General features: G+C 33.6%; 3 protein-coding genes across 5 annotated transcripts in view; 2 read left to right on the top strand and 1 right to left on the bottom strand.

The window, feature by feature from the left end:
* The window catches only part of LOC130799504 (uncharacterized protein At5g41620-like), a 5,503-nt gene extending 568 nt beyond the window's left edge, over positions 1-4,935 (top strand). The window contains exons 1-3 of one of the 2 annotated variants that reach the window (XM_057662614.1): positions 1-220; positions 1,878-2,003; positions 3,196-4,934. The exon at positions 1-220 is cut by the window's left edge and continues 568 nt beyond it. In XM_057662614.1, coding sequence (XP_057518597.1) covers positions 1-220; positions 1,878-2,003; positions 3,196-4,554 — 1,705 coding nt within the window. In that variant the 3' untranslated portion in view covers positions 4,555-4,934. Of the gene's footprint in view, positions 221-1,877; positions 2,004-3,195 lie in introns of both variants that reach the window. The other variant, XM_057662616.1, reaches the window with a different exon arrangement.
* Positions 4,936-9,093: 4,158 nt separating this feature from the next.
* Positions 9,094-14,537, top strand: LOC130799503 (uncharacterized). Its single transcript, XM_057662613.1, has 3 exons — positions 9,094-9,345; positions 14,158-14,290; positions 14,399-14,537. Exons 1-3 carry the CDS (start codon positions 9,179-9,181, stop codon positions 14,453-14,455), a joined length of 357 nt encoding a protein of 118 aa, XP_057518596.1. The 5' UTR covers positions 9,094-9,178; the 3' UTR covers positions 14,456-14,537.
* LOC130799501 (uncharacterized) lies at positions 14,286-16,500 on the bottom strand. Of its 2 annotated transcripts, XM_057662612.1 has the most exons (7): positions 16,156-16,499; positions 15,876-16,045; positions 15,624-15,726; positions 15,210-15,326; positions 14,941-15,111; positions 14,703-14,826; positions 14,286-14,631 (listed from the first exon to the last, which is right to left on the bottom strand). In XM_057662612.1, exons 1-7 carry the CDS (start codon positions 16,408-16,410, stop codon positions 14,516-14,518), a joined length of 1,056 nt encoding a protein of 351 aa, XP_057518595.1. In that variant the 5' UTR covers positions 16,411-16,499; the 3' UTR covers positions 14,286-14,515. The 2 variants fall into 2 exon arrangements, with proteins under 2 accessions (XP_057518595.1, XP_057518594.1); XM_057662611.1 differs by having other exon boundaries at positions 14,286-14,826; positions 16,156-16,500.
* Positions 16,501-22,591: the final 6,091 nt, after the last annotated feature.

Below are 22,591 nucleotides of genomic sequence, written 5' to 3'. Positions count from 1 at the left end.
TCAATATTCAGCTAGGAAACTTGGTTCTGCTCTTTGGGAATTTCATCATTATTCTTCTTCGGCTAGAATTATGCATTTGGGTGTTAACAATCATCATCATCAAAAAAGAAGAAATCATCATCATAGGGTTAATAAATTTGAGGGTTTTGATGTTCATCATCAGCTTAATCAAAATTCTTTAGCTGTTGATGCTCATGGAGGTGCTGCTCCTGATCATCAGGTAGTTTCTTTTATTTTATTATTATTTTTTTTACGTCTTTTTTGCTGGAAGTTGGACTTTTTTTTCTTTATTTTGTTAAAATAAAGTTAATATGGATTTGAAGTGTTCATTGAGATGATATACCACATTTAACTGTTTCTGGAATTGTGACACTTTTTTGGTATCCTAATTGCTGAATTTAGATACCACTTTGCTGGGTTTTTTTTTTATTATTTTATTTGCTACATAATAAAAACTTTTTACATGCTGCCTAACAAATTGTAATGATTTGATATTATTTACTCGTACAAGAATTGGGTTTGATGTATTAATTCTTTGTGTTTGAAACTTACACTATATTTGTTTTTGACTGGTTGTACATTCTGTTAATGCTACTAGCCTGCTATCAGTTTCTGTTTTTAGATCCTTCTTGATGATTTTGCTAGGTGCATTCTTATTCTTAGTAACCTTTAGGTTTTTGTTTTTAGTCAATACTTGGAACTTTTGCGTCTCTCATTTCCATGGGCCAAAAATTTGATAGTTATTTGGTTTTGGAATACAATGGACTATATTAAAATGAGTCCTTCATTGCAGATGGTGTTTGCTGCCAAGGGTCTGCCAGAAAAAACTTCTTAATTATCATCAATAAGAGTGAGGTTGTGTACATCCAACCTTAAACCCCCCATAGTTGGGAGCCATTTAACCCCATTGGGGTAATGAATTGTGCGAGTCGATCTTAAGTAGGTTGCGTACATGCAACCTCAAACCCTCCATAGTTTGCTATAATGGGGATATTTTTCCATGTGTCTTGCTTTTCCTTATGATGTTACATGTTTGTTTTGAAGCCAGCTTAGATTTTGATACTTAATACTAGTATGCTGATGGGTTTGTATACATATTTGTGATTTGAGAGTCTGATGTTACCCTTTTTCGCAATTATACTCATTTGCTTCACTTTGTTATCACTAGAGGGATTGTCTGTTATTTATGGTTGGCATATTGCTATCAAAGGCTTTTAATTGGTTTAATTGATAGTAAATAATAATCATGCTTCTACTTAGGCAAATAATCCAATCTTTGATAATAACTTTTCATATTAGACCCCAATACCTGCTCGAGCTGGAGATTCCCACCTCTATTGCCGATCTCCTTCCTATATGGGTGTATATATAATATGATTTTGTCTGATATGAGTCGCGGATTTGGGTTTGTCCATCTTTGCAACTATTTTTTATTGGCTTTATTTCTAAAGGTGAGTTTCCTCTAAATAAATCTTGACAAAAGTGCGCTGGTTGTTATTAGTGAGTAGTGCTTGTTGATAATTTTAGAAAATCGTCAAGAGCATCGAAAATATTGGTTTCACCTTTCAACCTGTCTTCTTTGAGTTTCTCGATCCTTTTACATGCCTTATACTAAGAATATTTCTGTAATTAACATAAAGGGTTGTTGTTGGATGGGTAAGTTAGTATGCTTTTTGTTTTAGTTGTTTGGTCAAGTTTCGGTTTTTAAGAAATGGAGCATACAGATTATTTTTTATACTCAAATACCTCACCCTTCTATCTTCACCCATAACATTTAAATTTTGGAAGGTTTTTTTTTTTTTTTTTTTTTAAAAAAATTTGGATAGAGGAACACCTTTCATTCTTGATTTCAGTTTATTTAATCTGAATCATGGCAGCCTGCAAGCGCCGGCACTCTAAGGAGGCATATTGCTGCCTCAATGATGCGGCATCATCAATCAGCACAAAGGAATAAGCACGCTTTGCAGCCTCTTTCTCCGGCTAGCTATGGTAGTTCCTTGGAGGTATTTTCCCTTCAATTATTTGGCTTGTTAGAACAAAGTCAATTAACAAGAAAATCTTAGCAATGGAAGAGCGAGTTATTATTTTCTATTTATTCTATAGCATGTGCATGTGGTTATGATTAAGTCACTTGGACTTGGTTTGTGATATCAAAACGTATATTTGTCCAAGTATCTGGTGACCTAATACAAAAAAATTCCATCTTTGGTTCAAACTGATGTCTCTTAGATTGATGGGCTTAAGATTTATAGTTCTTTGCCTTCAAATTATAATGAAGTATTTTAAGATGACTTATTAAATCATGTAACACTTATTGTTTTGAAGTTGCAATTGATATTTGCTATCAGTGGTAAATCGAAAACAACCTTTATTACTGATAAGGTTCAGGTTGCATACATTCAACCATGTAAACCTTGCTTAGGTGGGAGCCTCTTAATTATATTGTGGTAATGGAATGTTGTTGATTTTTGGTTCAAAATAAAGTGTCAAGTGCTCATACCCTGCCTAGTACAAGAATGTCGACACAATAACGAGGTTGGATGAAGGGTCTGATTAACATAGGTTATGACCAGATATGTCAAAATTTGATTCAACCTGAAATTGACCCGGAAAATAGTAGGTCATAACCCATAACTTTCAGCCTGTATTCCAAATATAATCGGACCCAAAAACACAGCAATAAACTAGGACAAACCCGAACGTTTGACCCCTTTTCTTGTGAACTTTTTCCGTTTCACGTCAGCAACTTTTGTAATCCCACCGAATTTGTGGCATCTTCTGTCATTGGAACGACATTGATGAATGAGGTGAGTGCAAATGGATTGTCGGTCGGAACGACTGATATAGTTTGAAACACATTTCATAATCCCTCAATTGTAGTGGTTCAGTTTGCAATTTTTATTCTGTTCCTTATGCTTTGCCATTGCCTATTTAGAGTTATTTGACAGACTTAAATCAGTGTTCCATCCTCGCCTTTATCTATTCCTGTTGCTAGATTATGACTTTATAGCATGATCATAGCTTACTCAGACTGTAACTAGAACCACACAAGGAAATATTTCAAACTACACAATCTTACGAAATTTTGCAATAATCACGTCCAATGTGCATAGTCTATGTTAAGGTGATATTCAACGAGTTTATTGTATGGTTTATTGTTTTTGTGAATGATGTAGTCTGTTTGTTTTCACGCAGTTGGCCCCATATAACCCGGCAGCCACCCCTGGCAGTTCAGTTGAGTTAAGGGAAAGGATGGGCGAGCCAAGTTACAGTTTTAAATCTTCAGCCGAATTGCTCAAAATATTAAATCGCATATGGACCCTTGAAGAACAGCATGCTTCAAATGTGTCTCTGGTGAAAGCGCTTAATAGTGAGCTTGTTCATTCCCGTGGCAAAATCAAAGAGTTGCTCAGAGATCAGCAGGAAAGTCGTCGTGAGATTGATGAATTAATGAATCAACTCTCACTGGATAACCGAGCTAGAAAGAGCAAAGAGAAGGAGCGATTAGAAGCTGCTCTTCAATCGGTGAGAGATGAATTGGAAGACGAACGGAAGTTGAGAAAACGGTCTGAAAGCTTGCATCGGAAACTAGCTAGGGAGCTGTTTGAGATTAAGGTGGCCTTATCGACTTCTATCAAAGAGCTTGAAAAAGAACGCAAATCAAGTGCGCTCTTAGAAGAACTTTGTGACGAGTTCGCCAAAAGTATTAGGGAATATGCTAAACAGGTGCATGATGTCAAACAGAAGTCCGATAGGGACTGGAGTGGCGTCACTAATCATGACAATTTGATCCTACACATTTCCGAATCTTGGCTTGATGAAAGAACACAGAGAAGAGACAGAGAGGCACAAAGATCGTCTGTTATGGACAAATTGAGAGCCAAAATAGAGACGTTTCTCACAGCCCTCCAAACAACTAATGTACTTACTAAGGATACTGAACATAAAGAGAGTCGTTTGAGACGACGTTCCCTCGAGTCAATTCCAGAGTTTGGAACCACCCCTGAAGATTCAGCCTTCTCTGACGCTCGCTGTAAGGAGATAAGCAAAATAGGCCTCAGCCACTACGAGGAGCAAGAAGAGCTTACAGTGAGTGGGAAGAGGTTAGATCAAAGTCCGTCTAGTGTGCAGATGTCGGCACACCAAAACACTCCCCGGGAAATTGCATGTGAAGGAACTCCGACTGAAATCAGTATGCTGCAGAAATCCGACATATATGATTCCTACCAAAAGAAGAGTTACGATGAAGAAGGGCAAGGATCAAACTCAAAGACAGTTGATAAACTATTAAGTGATTTGCTGTTGTCAGGAGGCGGATGTTTGCCTCCCGAGTATGATTTCAAGGGATCTGATTCAAGTAATTCTTCAGCACTGAGGAGGCATGCAAGCCCTGTTAGGCAGTGGATGACAAGCATGAAATCCCCAGGTCCCAGAATTTCAGAATCACCTTCAAAACCACAGTCAGCAAGAGAAAACTCATTAAAGGCCAAATTACAGGAACCCAAGTCGAAGGGGCCGCGTTCACGTCTAAAGATCCTGAAAAGTTCATCATGAGTCTCATAAGATTCTTAAAGGAAAAATAAGTGTACAGCTTCAATAAATTTTGGCTTGCTAACGCACTGGTTCTGTTTCGGGTAGTCTTTTAGTTGTTTCCTTCATAAAATGTTCTTTGATTATGAAATGTCTATCATAGCTTCTATTCACTGAGGATAATGTTATCGTTACACATCTGTACCGTACATATTGAACAAAACAATTATGCTGTTTTGGGTTGCCAACACGATTTAGTTGAGAAAGTTGCAAATTATTTGTAATTTTGTGTTTTTGTAAGTAAATCTGACTTTTAGTCTCCTTCATTTAATATGTTCATCTTTAAGTTTAAATTAATTAGAGTGCATAAATAGTGTTGGAGTTATAAGTGTAGATAAAAGGTCATAGCTTGTGATTCTTCAACAATTGTAATTATTATTTGGCATCTTTCGTTCTCTATATAAGTTGTGTTTTGTACTCATTTTTAAGTAAGAAAACAAGTAACATATTTGTTGCTTTATCTCTCTTCTAGTTTATTTTCATAGTTTTTCTCTACTTCTCCAAATAATTCACAATAATTGGTATTAAGAGGCATAGATTCTAGGCATAAATTCCGCATATTTCAACAAAAAATGTTTTTTGATTTATCATTCTCGCTATTTTTCTGTTTGGGCATCGTCCTTTAGCTATAATCTTCAAAAAATGTTCTTTGATGTACGTAAAATGTCTATCATAGCTTCTATCCATGAGTATAATGTTTTTGTTACACATCTATACCGTACATACATATTGAACAAAATGACTATGTTGTTCTAGGTTGCCAACAAGATTTAGTTAAAAAGTTGCATATTTTTTAGTAGTCACGTTGTGTTTTTGTTAGTAAATCAGACTTTTAGTCTCACTCATTTAATAGCTTCATTAAATTTAGATTAATTAGAGTACATAAGTAGCTTAAGAGTTATAAGTGTATATGAAAGGTCATAGATTGTCACTCTTCAATACTTGTAGTTATTATTTGGCATCTTTCTTCCCCTATATGATGTTTTGTACTCCTTTTCAAAGAAGAACAAAAGTAACCATATTTCTCACTTTATCTCTCTCTCTCTCTCTTAGTTTATTTTTGTAGTTTTTCTCAACTTCCCCTAAATAATTTCCAACAATTGGTATCAATAGAAGTTCAAGGCATAAGTTCTATCAACAAAAAATGTTCTTTGATTTATCTTTCTCCCTGGTTTTTTTCGGGTATCGTCTTTTAGTTATTTTCTTCATAAAATGTTCTTTAATTAATATGAAATGTTGATTAGGGATGCAGGCGGAGCGGGTCTAATAGGAGACCCGCCCCATCCCCGCCCCATCGGGGAGGGGATGGGTCCCGGTTTGATGGGTCATGGGGCGGGTACGGGTATAAAATTCATACCCATTGCGGGGATGGGGATGGGGATGGGTTTTAGGTGATACCCGCCCCGCCCCGCCTTAAGATATCCGCCTCAAAATATTTTTAAGTCTTTTGCTAGTTTCCGTTTTCTTTCCTGTTTTGTAAATGCAATATCTTCTTCGTCCGGACTCGCATTTGTCTTCATAAAAATGGTTAAAAGAGTTCAAAGTTGTTAATGATAAGTCGATTGGTATTTTAACTAGTTATTGATATTTATGTAATAATGTTATTAGTTTTATAAAATGATTGAATGTGATGATGACATATTCATGAAAATGTGGATTTTGATTTAGATTTTGATGTTTGTAGTAAAGATGTACAACAAGAAACTGATACAGAGTTAAGGGAGGAAAGAACAAGAGATGTTTATGTGTGCAATGAGGAAGACCAAAAAAGCATCTTGGTACAACTTCACCAACAACATCATCACCCCTACAGCAACTTGAACCACAATCAAAGCCCCTAAATCAGCATCACCAACAATTACAGCAACCACCACAGTCATTCCAGCTCCAACTAACAGTGTTGTCACTTCATTCACTGTCCATTGTGGTAAACAAAGGGTTAAACATGTTGCAAGGTGGAAGAAGCGAGAAAAGTCTACATCAACAATAGTAGTCAACAACAATCAATTATGGTGTGAACCTCTATGTCGTTTGAAACCTTTATTGTTTTTTGTTTTTTTATTGAATAATTATGAAACTGTAGTTGTGTGAACTTCTATATTAACTTTTATCATTTGAACTTTTCGTTATGGATGATGTTCTTAAAGTTATAATTATGGTGTGTTTATATAGGATAATTATGTTGTGTTCTTAGAGAAGAAAAATAATCTTGGATTTTCGAATTGAGAGAGATATTGAGAAAGATTCTCACCATTTCTTAGATTCATGGACCCAATTCAATTTAGTGGGATCTTTCATTCACATTTTTTTCCACCAAGAACGTTTTATAAAACTCTTTGACCCCCGAATTTGGAGTATCCTACTTTCACGCAATTCACAGGGTTCAACAAGCAATCGGTATTTCACGATCAAGAAAAAAATGACGGATAACTTAACAGTAACCGTTACTCTGTATTCTTTGGAAAAGAAAAAATTTGATTAGATATTTTTTGGATAAACTTTTTTTATTATGCATTTTAAGAATTTTTTTTCTTATTGAGTACAATTCGACAATTTTTCCTAAGGTAGCGTTTGGAAACACGAATTTCATTTGAATTTTTGTAATTCAATTCAAGAAATTGAAATTATGTATTTAAATTTCAATTCCAATTCCTCAATCTCGTTTGGAAATCAAAGAATTGAATTCCTATATTTCAAATCCACATAGTTGTTTAAAAAATATTGGAATTGACTTCCTAAATTTAAATTCTATAGCATTGTTTGGATAACCTTGTAATTAAATTCAGCCATAAAAACGGTAAAAATGAACATAGAGTACTATAGAGAAATGATGGCCAAATATTACTTTCTAAACCTCAATAGCGAAATATATAGAGAAGAAAAGACAAGTATTACTTTTAAAATAGTGAATTAATTATAGCAATCGAAAATTTCCGAGTCACACAAAACATAGAGTACCACTGCTATAATATAGAAAAGTAATAAATAGTGAATTAAAAACAAATTTATTATTAAATGAAAATGTAGTGAAACTTCGGATGAACACGGTTCGATTTGGTCTGATCTGATACTAAAATCAAACTAAATCAAAAATTCCGGCCAAGAAAATTTTCTAGATTGGACCGGACCAAACCGTTTTACAATGGTCTGGTCTGCTGTATCGTTTTTTATTTTTTTATTTTTATCTAAATTAATATACGTGTTTATCAAATATTTCGTATCTATAATCACTAAACATAATAATTTGTAATTAGTTGATAATATCAACATCATTTAAGTATATATTATTATACAAAAATTACTGCATCTTGAAATATCTAGGTAGCAACTTAATTTCTTTTTTAAAAAAATTATGATTTGGACCATTGTAAGGTTTGCAGTTTGGTCTGGTCTGGTATGAAAAATAAAAAATCGATACCAGAACGTAAACCGTAATTTATTTTTTTTTTAAAAAAACAGACCAGATCATTTTGACCGTAAACCAGACCAAATACTAAAATTTTGATTTGATTCGATTTGATTTACGGTTTAGAATTTAGACTAAACTTTGTTCAATACGTGGAACCATATGAAACAAGTTAGTAATAAATGGTCCTTCATCACCAATAGTACAACCTTGAAAATTAAAATAATAAATAAATTTATCTAGCCTAAGTAGCGTTGGAAAATAAAAAAATTTTCAATTTGGGGTTCACCAAAATTTATTTTCCAAGTTAGTGTTCATTAAGAAAAAAACTAATTAAATCTATTTGATTGTGGTTTGGAAAGTTCCAAACCTCTTAAATATCTCTCACGCAAAACAAAATCAAAACTAAAATAATTTCAATTCCAAAAATAAATTTAAAAAATAAATAATGAATAGGAATTGGAATTAGGGAAGGTATGAGTTGAAAATGAAGAGTTTGTTTTATACTTGGGTTGAAATTGTGTTAAAATTAGGCCAATTTTAATTTCAATTTTTCAGCTTAGCCTTACAATGGAATTGGGCCAATTCCATCAATTCAAATGAAATGGCCCAATCCAAACATACCCTAAATGAAAACAGAAAATTTGAATAAAATAAGATTATTTAACAACTTAATTTCAAAAATAAGCTCCGTGAAAACTTATTTTCCAAAATAAGCGTCTGTACATCCAAGCCTAGCCTCGGTTTAAATCGCTGTTATTAACAGCGAAAGTAAAAAAAAAATTAAAAGGCCAAAGTCACTGTTACTAACAGCGACTTTAAGGTTAACTGGTAACTCCTTCACCTCGTCAGCTGGAATAAGGAAGTAACTGAGAACTGAAAACTTAAAACGCATTAAGTCGCTGTTACTAACAGCGACTTAAAATTTATTATTTTTTCTAAGTCGCTATTAGTAACAACGACTTTGGGCTTTTAATTTTTTTTTTCTCTTTCGCTGTTACTAACAGCGACTCTTGTCAAACCTAAATTTGATATAAATTGTTTAATTATCTTATTTTTTTTCAAATTTTCAATGAAAACATACCCTAAATGAAATTGATACCATTTTGCAACTTAGACTTAGAAGTCTTGCAAGTTGGAACGAGCAATAGAGTTGAAAACAAGGGAAAAAGAACACAAGTAATGGGGAGTGCGACATTGAAATGGGTACTACAATTACACAAAGACGTACCAAAAGCAGCTCAGTTTTACTCTGAAGGTTTAGATTTCACACTCCATCTCTGTACTCTTCGTTGGGCTCATCTCCAATCTGGTCCTCTCAATCTTGCCCTTCTTCAACCCCCTTCTTGGTATATTCCTTACTCTCTTCTTATTTGTCCTTGTAATTTTTCAATTTTGTTTTGTTTTACAATAATAATAGGATGATGAATAAGTTCTAAGTTACATTTATTGTTATTGAGCACAATTAGGGATTGATGTGATGGGCATGATGATGATTGGAAAATAATTAAGTTTTTAAACAAGTTTTGATTTTAATCTAATTAGGTTTAATAAGGTTGGAATATGGGATTTTTTTGAATTAGAGTTGTCTTTCAATTATAATTTTTGCATACGCGAATAAAAAGAATATAATTATATTTTTAGTTACACTCTTCGTTAAATCAACACAATTAGGGATTGATGTAATGGGTATGATAATAATTGGATGATAATTAAGTTTTTAATCAAGTTGTAATTGTTAATGGGCAGCATTTTTCAATCTATTGTCTATTTGGCCATTGCAAAATTGTTTTAGTAAGGTGGAAGTTTGAGATGCTTGTTATTTTGAATTTGAGTAGTGTAATGTGAAGTTTCCAAGATGCATTTCTTTTAGGTCTTATTAGTTATTAGTAAACTACTTAATGCATGTGTTTTAGACATTTGCATGAAAGAGTTTTCGAAGTTTGAAATATTGGACATTTTCAGCAAACTAGCAAACAAGTAGGGGAATTGGATTAATATTATATTGGTAAATTCTATGTGGCGACCTTGAGTTTTTGGCATTTCTATGTGGTGCATGATGACTATAAGCTTCTAACTTTTCAATTTGGTAGGCAAAAAGTTTAGATTTTTGTTAAGTTACGTTATTTTTTGTCATTATAATGACTGCTTTTTATAAAAACAAACGATGTGTTCACCTTTTTATCTGCGTGATGACCGTAGGCTTCTAACTTTTTCATTTGGTAGGCTAAAGGTTTAGATTTTTGTTAAAGTTACGCTATTATTGGTCATTATAACGACTACATTTTATAAGAAAACACTGTGATCACTCTTATAGAGCTCTTTTTCGAAAATATGTTCAAAATGAGATCTTAATTTGACCAAGAAGTTAACCTTTTATTTACCACATGAAAAAGTTGAAAGTTCAGGCTTACCATCCGTATTTCAAAAAATATTTGTCCACCATATGAAAGTCAAAAATTTTGGATTACCACGTGGAATGTCGTTGTTTGTTCGACTGAGAAATGAACTCTAGAGTGATTAGTACTACACTGAACATAATTGAACTTATTAGTAGAGTACTAAACTGAATATTCATATTTAGTTAAATAGAATATAAAACCCTTATTCAATGTTAAAAATTGAGTATAAAGGTAACTTATGAATAAGTTTTTGTAGACAACTAATTTTTGGTTAAAATGAATTTTAAGGTAGAAGTGTTGCAAGTTAATGACTGTTTTGGATAAATTACTACTTCGAAATATGTCTCAACCTTTTGTTGCTACTCAGGACTCGAAAGTGTAGAATGCTGACTTGTTGTCCTCTAATTTTAAACTTTAGAAGTGGGTGAAGGCACTAAACACTGTCTGAAAAGTTGTTGCTGAGCGCTCTTTTTGTGGTTTGCTTGCTAGAACTTATAATACGGTAAAGGCTCCCTTAGGATTATTTACTTTCTATTGGAGGTTGATTTACTGTAGTAAAATTACCCTTTGCATTGTGCAAATGTACTTTTCGTTGATTTCTGCTGTAGGATCATTGATATACAATTGTTTCATTATGAACTGGTGATTATGAAGGAAGTTGATTAATGTGCTTAGTTGGAGTGGCTGTGTTCTAAGTTCTAACTGTGGGGAGGGTTGTTTAAGTGGCTGTTGAGATACTTTCATTAATGAATGTTTTTGAAGTGTTATGTAACTCATTGTCGCTTGTTGCGAGTTGCTTTAATGCTTTAACGGTTCAATTAGTTTTCTAACCGGTTACTTATAATCGATTCCTCAATAATTGGATGCCTACAATCTTCCGGCTCGAACTTACATTGGAAAATTATAGTATAGTAGGCTAACACATAAACATTTACAAAAACGACATATTAGCGAACCGATAAAAAAGATAGAATTAGGAGCTCATGAAACTTAAAAAGCGGACGAGAAAGACCGAAGATAACTTAGAGGACAAGAGTGGAAAATAAAATGAAAGATCTAGACTTTTATATAAAGATGATAGAAAATCAAAATAAATTAAGCTTTAACATTGTTGTTGTATCTATTGTGATGATTGTTATTGTTACTGCTCCAGTTTTATAGCTTTGTATTCTAGTTGTCGTTAGCTTGTATCTAGTAAACTAGAAAGAAGGTTTGTTAATGAGAAATTCACCTCTGATTTCTAAAATAATCTTGCTTTGGACTACAACTTTGAAGATGATAATCTTATTTGTTGGGTAAATTGTATGGACGTGATAGGTTATACATACATTAAAATGGAGAAATTTGAATTTGTTTACTTGATTCATGATACAAATATCATCTTCAAGGCCCAATATTCTCATAGTTGGAGGGTATCTTGAATTACATACTTATAGCTTCATTGCTTATCTTAATTTGTAAAGACTCATAAAGGTAGTTTATGCCGACCCGATATCTCTTTCGTTCAATAATGCCTTCACTTCCTTGCTTGGGTTCTATTTTGAAGCAATCCATTTTGAAAGAAATACTTTTAAATGGTCGACACGCGTTTTAGACAATAGTAGGCTTAGAGCCTGCAATAAAGTCTCCCTCCGATTGAGGTGTCCTTGGACTAGGTTTCATAGTTTATAAATAACGTTAGGTTGTATTCAATTAAACTTTGTTGAACTTATTATTCTATCTGAATTTCTTTTCTCGTATCTCATTTTTTAAAAAATAAGTGAAAAATGGATGAGATATTTACATTATTAACTTGTATTTGAGCTTATTAAATCTTATTTGAACATAAATTTTCCAAATTAAGTCATAGGATGGTAAAATGGGTGGGTGATGTGGTATGCCCCCTCCATACCCATAACCGCCTAAAATAGCCATACCCACCGCCCATGGCGGGTAGAATTTTCATACTTACGCTTGGCCGCCTGAGTATGCATTGAAATCCATCCCCACCCACTATGGTCAATTGGGTATATCCACCTTATATCCACCTTACATTCATTGCAAGTTCGCATTATATACTTTTTAGATCTTTAAAATTTAATCGTACATCTAATTTTGTTTAAACCATACAATGTAATGAATAAAATTAATATTAATTTTTTGTTGATAGTTTTTTAAAAATATACAAAATTGATTTAAATTAGTGCATTGTAGATATAAGGTAGACAACTATGGGGCAGGGCGAGTGGATATACAGCATATAAGTTATCATGCTTGCATATCCATCATTTGAGTCTCCATCAATTATTCCAATACTTACTTATCTGATTTGACCTATGGACGAATATGCAAGCATACGTTTCATGCTTGTTTGAGTAATAGCAATGAGATTCCCCAATATCATGCTAAGAATAGCTAGGATTTCTAGAAGAAGATGCCATTCGTTTGATGAGAAATCAAAAGGAATATTGAAAATTCGAAGGGGGTTGGGTATGTGGCTGGGCGGATAGGTATGGGGCAGATAAGACCTGATACCCACCACCCATGGTGGTTAGGACTTTTTTCATATACCCCCGCCCAATTGGGGTGGATGCGATGCGAGACCAGTAAAATTTTACCCGTCACCCATCCTTATTAAGTCATATTGAGTCTCCGTGGATTCATGTGTGCACTGCAAGTCAATTGAAGTTTAAAAAATCATTGACTGTAGTATGCATCCATTTGCGTTGATTGAGGGAAAATATTCTTAATTTATTATTTCCTTTGTGTTTTAACGGTGGCTACACTAGCTGTTTTCACGCTATTCAATGTATTGTTTTAACCTTTGTTATCTTTAGTTGTGCATAGTCAAAATTGTGAAACACTTATATTATAAAAATATGCATTGAAACGAGCATATAAAACCGCATTTGACTATGTTTTTCTTATACAATAACAATGCTAAAGCCTTAAACCCAAACGATTGGGTCGGCTAAAAAAAATATGTAACATTGGAGGTTTATAGAATGCTGAAGTTTTTGGCATGGGTTGACATTGTTTCAGCTGCAATTATGGACTTTGAGGAAGCATTGCAATATTCAGCATGATAACACAAGTATAACGTTTTAGATTTAGAAGCTTACTTAAGAATTTGATATGCAAGATTTGTAGGTTGAGTCTTCTTTTAAAGGTATTAGTTTTTTTTTTTTTTTTTTTTCCAGACTTGAGGGCACAAAAGAAATGGGTGTCGGACTGCTGCTCAATAAAGGAAGTACTTTCTTCTAGACTTGCTGAGGCAAAGGTTAGACGATACACGAGATAAGACTTTAGTGGAAAAAACAATAATGCATGAGATGTGTTAGGAAGAACAAAAAAAGAAAAGAACCATTAGTTCACTTGCAGAAAATATCTATTGGAAAGAGGATGCTCTTGATGTCGACATTTAGGCTGTTTGCCAAGAGTTTGTGGGTTTTCTTATTTTCTTTAAACCGAAAACAACTTTAAAATGGAGACTGATCACAGGTAACTCATTATAACAAAGAAAATTAAGTGTTGTGACCTTATAATATGACCGGGACATGTGTTCAAATCATCTTTGGCATAAAACCCAAATTTCACTCCATGCTTTCTGTTAATGTTTGTGGTAACTCAAACTCTTAGACAAATAGCGTGTATGATTTCCCTTCGCTTACCGTTTCAAAAGCATAACTTCCCAAAGTATACCGTCAAATGAATATCTATGATTTATAGACCAAGGGTTCACAGCAGTTACTTTCGCTTATCACATTTCCTTGTTTGCAGTGATTCTGTCATGCAGAAAGGGCATTCTTCAATGTTGTCATTCAATGTAACTGACCTTTATGGCACAGTGACAAAATTAACATCATTAGGTGCAGAACTGGATGGCCCTATCAAGCATGAAATTCATGGAAAGGTTAATAGCTATGCCTTCTTTTATTAAGTTGAAGCTTATAATACAAAATTACAAATCATATTGATGCTCAAAAAGGCTAAGTTTGTATTTTTTTGCGACTGTAATTAGGTTGCAGCTTTGAGATGCTTGGATGGTCACTTAATAGGCCTCTATGAACCACTTTGAGATTTTATCTGTATGGGCGGAATGATAGCCGAAAGCAATCCTGGACATCTATAAGACCTTCTAGTGCATATGAAATAAATAAGTAACATTTCCTTCTTTTGGGTTCCCCTCAAGGATTGATAATGTTGGTCCATCAAGATCGAATACGGCTGTGCACAATGTGTACAATATTGGACCTGAAAGTTAGAGAGAATGAGTGAAGTTAAAGAAAGTGTAATCATGAAACCGAATGAAACTCGCAATTTACCTGTCATGTGGATCGGGTATCTTTTGTCATCTATGTCTCCAAGAAGTGACAGGAAATCCTCTTTCGTTTCTTTTGGCAGTGAAGCTGCTCTTTCTTGCCTGCCTTTTGAATTTTCATCTTGTATCTTTTTACAAAGACAAAGGATTGCATAATGTACCGGAACAGATTTTTTTGTAAACGATAATTTACTTCAGAGCGGTGATTTATGATAATAATGGAATTCTATTTCTTTTTGTACCTGTGCCACCTGAAGGTGCAGATACATGTTTGCATGGAAAAATGGTGTTGCGTTAATTTCATAGATTGATAGTCGATTACTTGATGCTGTTTCCACATTCAGAATCTTGCGTGTTGTTATATCAATCAGGTTGTAGCTATGTCCGACAGACACCTCTGACGATCGGATTTTCTGAAAATACATCAATTTTTATTGTTAAGTTTTTATGCTGGGAAGTTTTTGCTTGCCTGAATGTGAAAAGGCGAATATCAGAAAATATGGCTTGTAACCTCGAGTGCATCACCAATGTTAGCTGCTTCAAGCAGATCTCTTGAAATAAAGTTTCGCCCAATCCCTCCTGCTACAATCTCATCTTGGCGAGGTGGTACTGAATTCAATGTGAATGCCTTCAAAAATATCATTAAGGTACATTATTAAGCATACTATCTACCTTGTGTGAACTTTTTATCTAGTTTGCATAGATTTTTTTTTTTCTCATTGTCTCGCCTCTTTCGCTCTTGTTCTTTAGTTCATCAATTTGTGTTTTTCTTGTTTTGTGATGTAAGTAGGATCCTTGCTGAGATAGTAAATCCTACCTCTTTTTCATGTATATTAAAAGGGTATGACCCCCAAGAACAAAAACGAAATAAACTTAAAGCTAATACCCTTAAAGTGCTATTAATGTTTAAGATATGGAGGAATACCAATCCATGACTGTTGAAGCCAAATGCACAGCTTGGAAGCTCCCCTGCATATGTATATGCTGTGAACGAATGTCCATTGCCGAACTTTGCTTTGATCAAATATCTGTGACACGAAACCAAAAGATGTCAACTCTTTCACGGTTTTTTCTAACTCAAGCTGTTAGTAATTAGTATTAGAAAGATGATAGACTGGTTTCACAAATGTTCAGCTCAGTTAGTTTAACTTCCAACTTTATTCTTTAGCATACATACGTGTGACCAACTAATGCAACGTTTGCATCTTCATTGTGAGCTGCGACAGCCATGCTGTTGCTTACTACCAGAACATCAGAGCAATCGTCTGGCGTATCTTCAGGTATGTTTATGCTTTCATTCTTTGGGATGAATGCTAAAATCTCCTTCCTGAAGTTAATCAGTATTATCTGCACCAAAAGAAAAACAAAACCTTCATAAATTTTTTTCTGATACATGCATTGTGTTTTGAAAAATTCCATTTTGTCCCGAAACAGCTTAAGATAACATTAAAGCATACATCGAGAACGGGCACATTGCTTCCTTCTGCAATCCCAACAAGCTCATCCCAGTAAAATGAAAACCTATTTCGGTTGTTGTCAGAAAGCGAATCGAGGAGCTGTTTTCCGAGGTGCGATGTGGAAAAAGGGCGGAGTTGGGTTTGTAGAATAAGGTCGTTTGCTAATCTGCTCTTAATTATAGACGAAAATTTCTCTCCGATTTGATACCCCATTTGGTAAGAGCTCTTACATGGTCCTACTTCAAATATCTCCATGAGCTAATCTGCTCTGAAGTTTCTCTCAAGATTCAATATTAAGCTTTATTATTTCATCTTACCTTATCTTTTTGTTTTCTGAGTATCCACACTCACATGTTTGATATATGTTTTGTAGCGTTATGGGTCATTAGTAGAGCTGAAGCCCACAACTGTCTATTTCTAAGATTCCTGGGCATGGCCCAATGACTTGTTATCACCAAGCTATCACAAGAGTGCCTTTGCTGCTTGGCTCAGATTCATGAACACATCATAAATATGGTTTGATGAGCCGATGAATTCTTTGACCGCACTCTCCTTTATGGATATGAGTTGCTGTCTTCCTTCCCTCCTCAGGCTCTGATCATAGTTTTTCTATGAGCGGAATACACTGGGTAATGATGATGATGATGATGATAAATATGGTTCGACATAGAGCATCTTGTTTCATGTGCTATCAAAATGTTCTTGTTGGCTAAAGAGGTGAAATTCATACTTGTACTACGAGTCAAAGACGCTTTAGGAACTTTATCGAGATGAAGGATCCTTCATACTAATCCTAGCCAGGCATGATGCACAACCTGCTCCTAGCCTTAAATTGGTTGATACATGAGCTTACCAAATATACAAACGGGTACTTTGGTTGTGTTATATTCCTTTTATTTTTTTTTTTTATCTTAATTTGCTATCAAATGGTTTGACATAGATATTAAAGAGTACTCGTCTATTCCAACTTGTTTGTAACATTTAAATTGTTCATATATGAGTTTTTTGAGACATAGCTAAAAAATTTAATGGGATATAGATAGTATGTTAATCAGGAGAATAAGAAAAATAAATCAAAAAAATAAGAGGGATATATTCTTAAAAATTAATATAGCAAATTAGATAAAACAGGTCACAATAAAAATTTAATAAATTTATAGGAAGAGTGAGGACGTTATTTTAGCATTCCAACAGGCAACAAAGTAGTAGAATTTCCTTAGGCTGAACAAATAAAAAACCTATCGGACGTGTGTCCCTATAATCTATGGGCCTTGTTGTATCACTTGTATGTAATGGAAAATTTGAATAAAATAAGATTATTTTAACAATTTAATTTCAAAAATAAGTTTTGTGAAAACTTAATTCCTAAACTAAACGTCCGTACATCCAAACCTAGCCTTGGAGTAAATCGTTGTTACTAACAGCGAAAGACAAAAAAAAAAAAAAAAAAAGCCACAAGTCGCTGTTACTAATAGCGACTTAGGGAGTTGACTGGTCAACTCCTTAATCTCGTAGGTTGGAATGAGGAAGTAACTGAGAACTGAAAACTTAAAACGTATTAACCGGGGCATCCCAAAATTTGAAAAAAAAAATTTTAAAACTAAATTTAGGGTTTTCCAAAATTTGTACATATCTTGAGGCGGGGCGTGGGGGGGGGGGGGGGGGGGGGGGGGGGGCGGAGATGGGGCGGGTATCACCTAAAACCCATCCCCATCCCTGCGGTGGGTATGAATTTTATACCCGTACCCTCCCCATGACCCATCAAACCCGGGGCGGGGATGGGGCGAATCTCCTATTAGACCCGCCCTGCCTGCATCCCTATGGGCACCAGTTAGTAATTGCCTAAGCAGTTGAGGCTATAAATTACACAAAATGATATAATATAATTAATTAATTGCAAATTACATTCTTAATATTTAATGTTTTTGCGAATTACAATCTTGATTTTTTTTCCAATTACATCCTCCAAAATAGTCTTTTGATCAGTATTCAAGTCAAGTGCTTGATTTCGTACACTTTTAACTGTTGATTACTCCTTTTACTTTCTTTTTTTTGTTTTAATTTTTTTTCTCATTTAATTTTATTTTTCCCCTAACATTAAACCCAATCCACCATTAAAACTCCATGTCCACCTCCAACCTCGTCATTCAAGCCACTCACAAGAATTAGTTGAATTTTGTTGCAATTCCATTTTCCAATTCCCGATTTCCAAATTCCTGCATTTATTTATTACAATAATTTATAAATTATCATTTTTTCTAGATTTTCCCTTTTCTTCTCAATTCTCTCCCTTTTTTCATAGTCTCACACAGCAAAATACAATACCCAGATCAGTACTTTATGGGTTTTTTTTAGTATTTTTGGCACTTTCGCGTATAAAGTGGCTCAAACTTGGTTTGTTTTGCACAAAACTTGGCACACAAAACTATTTGGTATATATTATTGTGTTGAAGTGGTTAGAATTGAAAATCATAGTCATAGGTTAGAAATTACGTGCTAAGTTGCGATTTTATAGATTTTTAAGCATTTTTGACACTTTCACGCATAAAGTAGATCAAATTTGGTTTGTTTTGCATGAAACTTGGCACACAACACTATTTATTATATGTTATTGTGTTGAAGTGGTTAGAATTGAAAATCATAGTCATATGTTAGAAATTACGTGTTAAGTTGCGATTTTATAGGTTTTTAAGCTTTTTTGGTATTTTCGCGCATAAAGTAGCTCAACTTGGTTTGTTTTGCCCGAAACTTGGCACACAACACAATTTGGTATACATTATTGCGTTGAAGTGGTTAGAATTGAAAATCATAGTGATATGCTAAAAATTACGTATTAAGTTGCGATTTTATGGGTTTTTAAACTTTTTTGGCATTTTAGCGCATAAAGTAGCTAGAACTTGGTTTGCTTTGCACGAAACTCGGCACATAACACTATTTAGTATATATTATTGTGTTGAAGTGGTTAGAATTGAAAATCATAGTCATATGATAGAAAATATGTGTTAAGTTGCGATTTTATGGGTTTTTTAGCTTTTTTGGCACTTTCGCGCATAAAGTAGATCAAACTTGGTTTGTTTTGCACGAAACTTGGCTCACCAAACGATTTGGTATATATTATTGTGTTGAAAGGGTTAGAATTATAAAATCATAGTCATATGCTAGAAATTACGTGTTAAGTTGTGATTTTATGGGTTTTTATTTTTTGCACTCTCGCGCATAAAGTAGCTCAAACTTGGTTTGTTTTGCACGAAACCTTGGCACACAAAACTATTCAGTATATATTATTGTGTTGAAGTGATTAGAATTGAAAATCATAGTCATATGCTAGAAATTACGTGCTAAGTTGCTATTTTATTACATTTTAAGCTTTTTTGGCACTTTCGCGCATAAAGTAGCTCAAACTTGTTTGTTTTGCACGAAACTTGGAACACTACACTATTTGGTATTTATTATTGTGTTGAAGTGGTTAGAATTGAAAATCATAGTCATATGCTAGAAATTACATGTTAAGTTGCGATTTTATGGGTTTTTAAGCTTTTTTGGTACTTTCGTACATAAAGTATATCAAACTTGGTTTGTTTTGCACGAAACTTGGCACATAACACTATTTAGTATATACTCTCTCCTATTCAGATTATGTGTCCTATTTCCTTTTATGGTCAAGTCACCTTAATTGATCTATTTCTATTTTTGGTATGGGTTTGTGACTTTTATGCCCTTAGTAGCTTTATCCTATTTTCAATTATACTCTCCATTACCCACACTAATTTTCCTCCCTTACATTAAAAACCCATAATATCACTCTCTTTCCTACCCTTAGGGTCCCACTTTTGACTCTCCTTAAAATCCGGTGAACAGTCAAATGGGAGGGAGTATTAATTTGTTGAAGTGGTTAGAATTTAAAATCATAGTCATATGCTAGAATTTACGTGTTAAGTTGCGATTTTATGGGTTTTAAGCTTTTTTGGCACTTTCGCGCATAAAGAAGATCAAACTTGGTTTGTTTAACAACCAACTTGGCACACAACAATATTTAGTATATATTATTCTATTGAAGTGGTTAGAATTTAAAATCATAGTCATATGCTAGAAACTACGTGTTAGGTTGCGAATTTATAGGTTTTTAAGCTTTTTTTGGCACTTTCGCGCACACAAGACTATTTGGTATAAATTATTGTGTTGAACTGGTTAAAATTGAAAATCATAGTCATATGCTAGAAGTTCCGTGTTAAGTTGCGATTTTATGGGTTTAAAAGGTTTTATTGGCATTTTCGCAAATAAAGTAGCTCAAAATTGGTTTGTTCTGCACGAAACTTGGCACATAACAATATTTAGTATATGTGATTGTGTTGAAGTGGTTAGAATTGAAAATCATAGTCATGTATTGAAATTACGTGTTAAGTTGCGATTTTATAGGTCTTTAAGCTTTTTTTTACACTTTCGCGCATAAAGTAGCTCAAAATTGGTTTGTTTTTTAGGAAACTTGGCACATAACACTATTTAGTTTATCTTATTGTGTTGAAGTGGTTAGAATTGAAAATCATAGTCATATGTTAGAAATTACGTGTTAAGTTGCGATTTTATGGGTTTTTTAAGCATTTTTGGCATTTTCGCACATAAAGTATATCAAACTTGGTTTGTTTAGCAAGAAACTTGGCACACAACACTATTTAGTATATATTATTTTGTTAAAGTGGTTAAAATTTAAAATCATAGTCATAAGCTAGAAATTACGTGTTAGGTTGCGATTTTATTGGTTTTTAAGCTTTTTTGGCACTTTTGCACATAAAGTAACTCAAACTTGGTTTGTTTTGCACGAAACTTGACACACAAGACTATTTAGTATATATTATTGTGTTGACGTGGTTAGAATTGAAAATCATAGTCATATGCTAGACATTACGTGTTAAGTTGCAATTTTATGGGTTTAAAAGTTTTTTTGCATTTTCGTGAATAAAGTAGCTCAAACTTGGTTTGTTCTGCACAAAACTTGGCACAAAACACTATTTAGTATATATCATTGTGTTGAAGTGATTAAAATTGAAAATTATAGTCATATGTTAGAAATTACGTGTTAAGTTGTGATTGTATGGGTTTAAAAGTTTTTTTGGCATTTTCGCGAATAAAGTAGCTCAAACATGGTTTGTTCTGCACGAAACTTGGCACAAAACACTATTTAGTATATATTATTGTGTTGAAGTGGTTAGAATTGAAAATCATAGTCATATGTTAGAAATTACGTGTTAAGTTGCGATTTTATGGATTATTAAGCTTTTTTGGCACTTTAGCGCATAAAGTAGCTCAAACTTGGTTTGCTTTGCACGAAACTTGGCACATAACACTATTTAGTATTTAGTATTGTGTTGAAATGGTTAGAATTGAAAATGATACTCATATGCAAGAAATTACGTGTTAAGTTGCGATTTTATGGGTGTTGAAGCCTTTTTGGCACTTTCGCGCATAAAGTAGATCAAACTTGGTTCGTTTTGCACGAAACTTGGCACACAACACTATTTAGTATACATTATTGTGTTGAAGTGGTTATAATTGAAAATCATAGTCATATCCTAGAAATTACGTCTTAAGTTGCAATTTTATGTGTTTTTAATTTTTTTTGGCACTTTCACGCATATAGTAGCTCAAACTTGGTTTGTTTTGCACGAAACTTGGCATACAACAATATTTGGTATATATTATTGTGTTGAACTTGTTAGAATTGATAATTATAGTCATATGCTAGAAATTACATGCTAAGTTGCGATGTTATGGATTTTTAAGCATTTTTGGCACTTTCACGCATAAAGAAGATCAAACTTGGTATGTTTTGCACGAAACTTGGTACACAATACTATTTAATATTTATTATTGTGTTGAAGTGGCTAGAATTGAAAATCATAGTCATATGTTAGAAATTACGTGTTAAGTTATTATTTTATGGGTCTTTAAACTTTTTTGGCACTTTCGCGCATAAAGTAGATCAAAAATGCTTTATTTTGCACGAAACTTGGCACACAACACTACTTAGTATATATTATTGTGTAGAAGTGGTTAGAAATGAAAATCATTATCATATACTAGAAATTACGTGTTAAATTGCGATTTGATAGGTTTTTAAACATTTTTGGCACTTTCGCGCATAAAGTATATCAAACTTGGTTTGTTTAGCACGAAACTAGGCACACAACACTATTTAGTATATAATGTTGTGTTGAAGTGGTTAGAATTGAAAATCATAGTCCTATGCTAAAAATTACGTGTTAAGTTGCGATTTTATGAGTTTAAAAATTTTTTTTGGCATTTTTGCGAATAAAGTAGCTCAAAATTGGTTTGTTCTGCAAGAAACTTGGCATATAACACTATTTAGTATATGTGATTGTGTTGAAGTGGTTAAAATTGAAAATCATAGTCATATGTTAGAAATTACGTTTTAAGTTGC

Source organism: Amaranthus tricolor, chromosome 14 (genome assembly GCF_026212465.1).
Source record: "Amaranthus tricolor cultivar Red isolate AtriRed21 chromosome 14, ASM2621246v1, whole genome shotgun sequence".
NCBI lineage: Eukaryota > Viridiplantae > Streptophyta > Magnoliopsida > Caryophyllales > Amaranthaceae > Amaranthus > Amaranthus tricolor.
The sequence above is the reverse complement of the archived record's forward strand: the minus strand, read 5'-3'. Positions and strand labels throughout refer to the sequence as shown.

Excerpts from the sequence above, each read along its gene's own strand:
- LOC130799501 (XM_057662611.1), bottom strand. The coding sequence starts at position 16,410 with ATGGAGATATTTGAAGTAGGACCATGTAAGAGCTCTTACCAAATGGGG. Across the intron at positions 16,046-16,155 it reads GCAATGTGCCCGTTCTCGAT|ATAATACTGATTAACTTCAG; the intron begins GTATGCTTTAAT and ends CTTTTGGTGCAG. Across the intron at positions 15,112-15,209 it reads ACATTGGTGATGCACTCGAG|AAAATCCGATCGTCAGAGGT; the intron begins GTTACAAGCCAT and ends ATGTATTTTCAG.
- LOC130799503 (XM_057662613.1), top strand. The coding sequence starts at position 9,179 with ATGGGGAGTGCGACATTGAAATGGGTACTACAATTACACAAAGACGTA. Across the intron at positions 9,346-14,157 it reads CTTCTTCAACCCCCTTCTTG|TGATTCTGTCATGCAGAAAG; the intron begins GTATATTCCTTA and ends CCTTGTTTGCAG. Across the intron at positions 14,291-14,398 it reads AGCATGAAATTCATGGAAAG|GTTGCAGCTTTGAGATGCTT; the intron begins GTTAATAGCTAT and ends GACTGTAATTAG.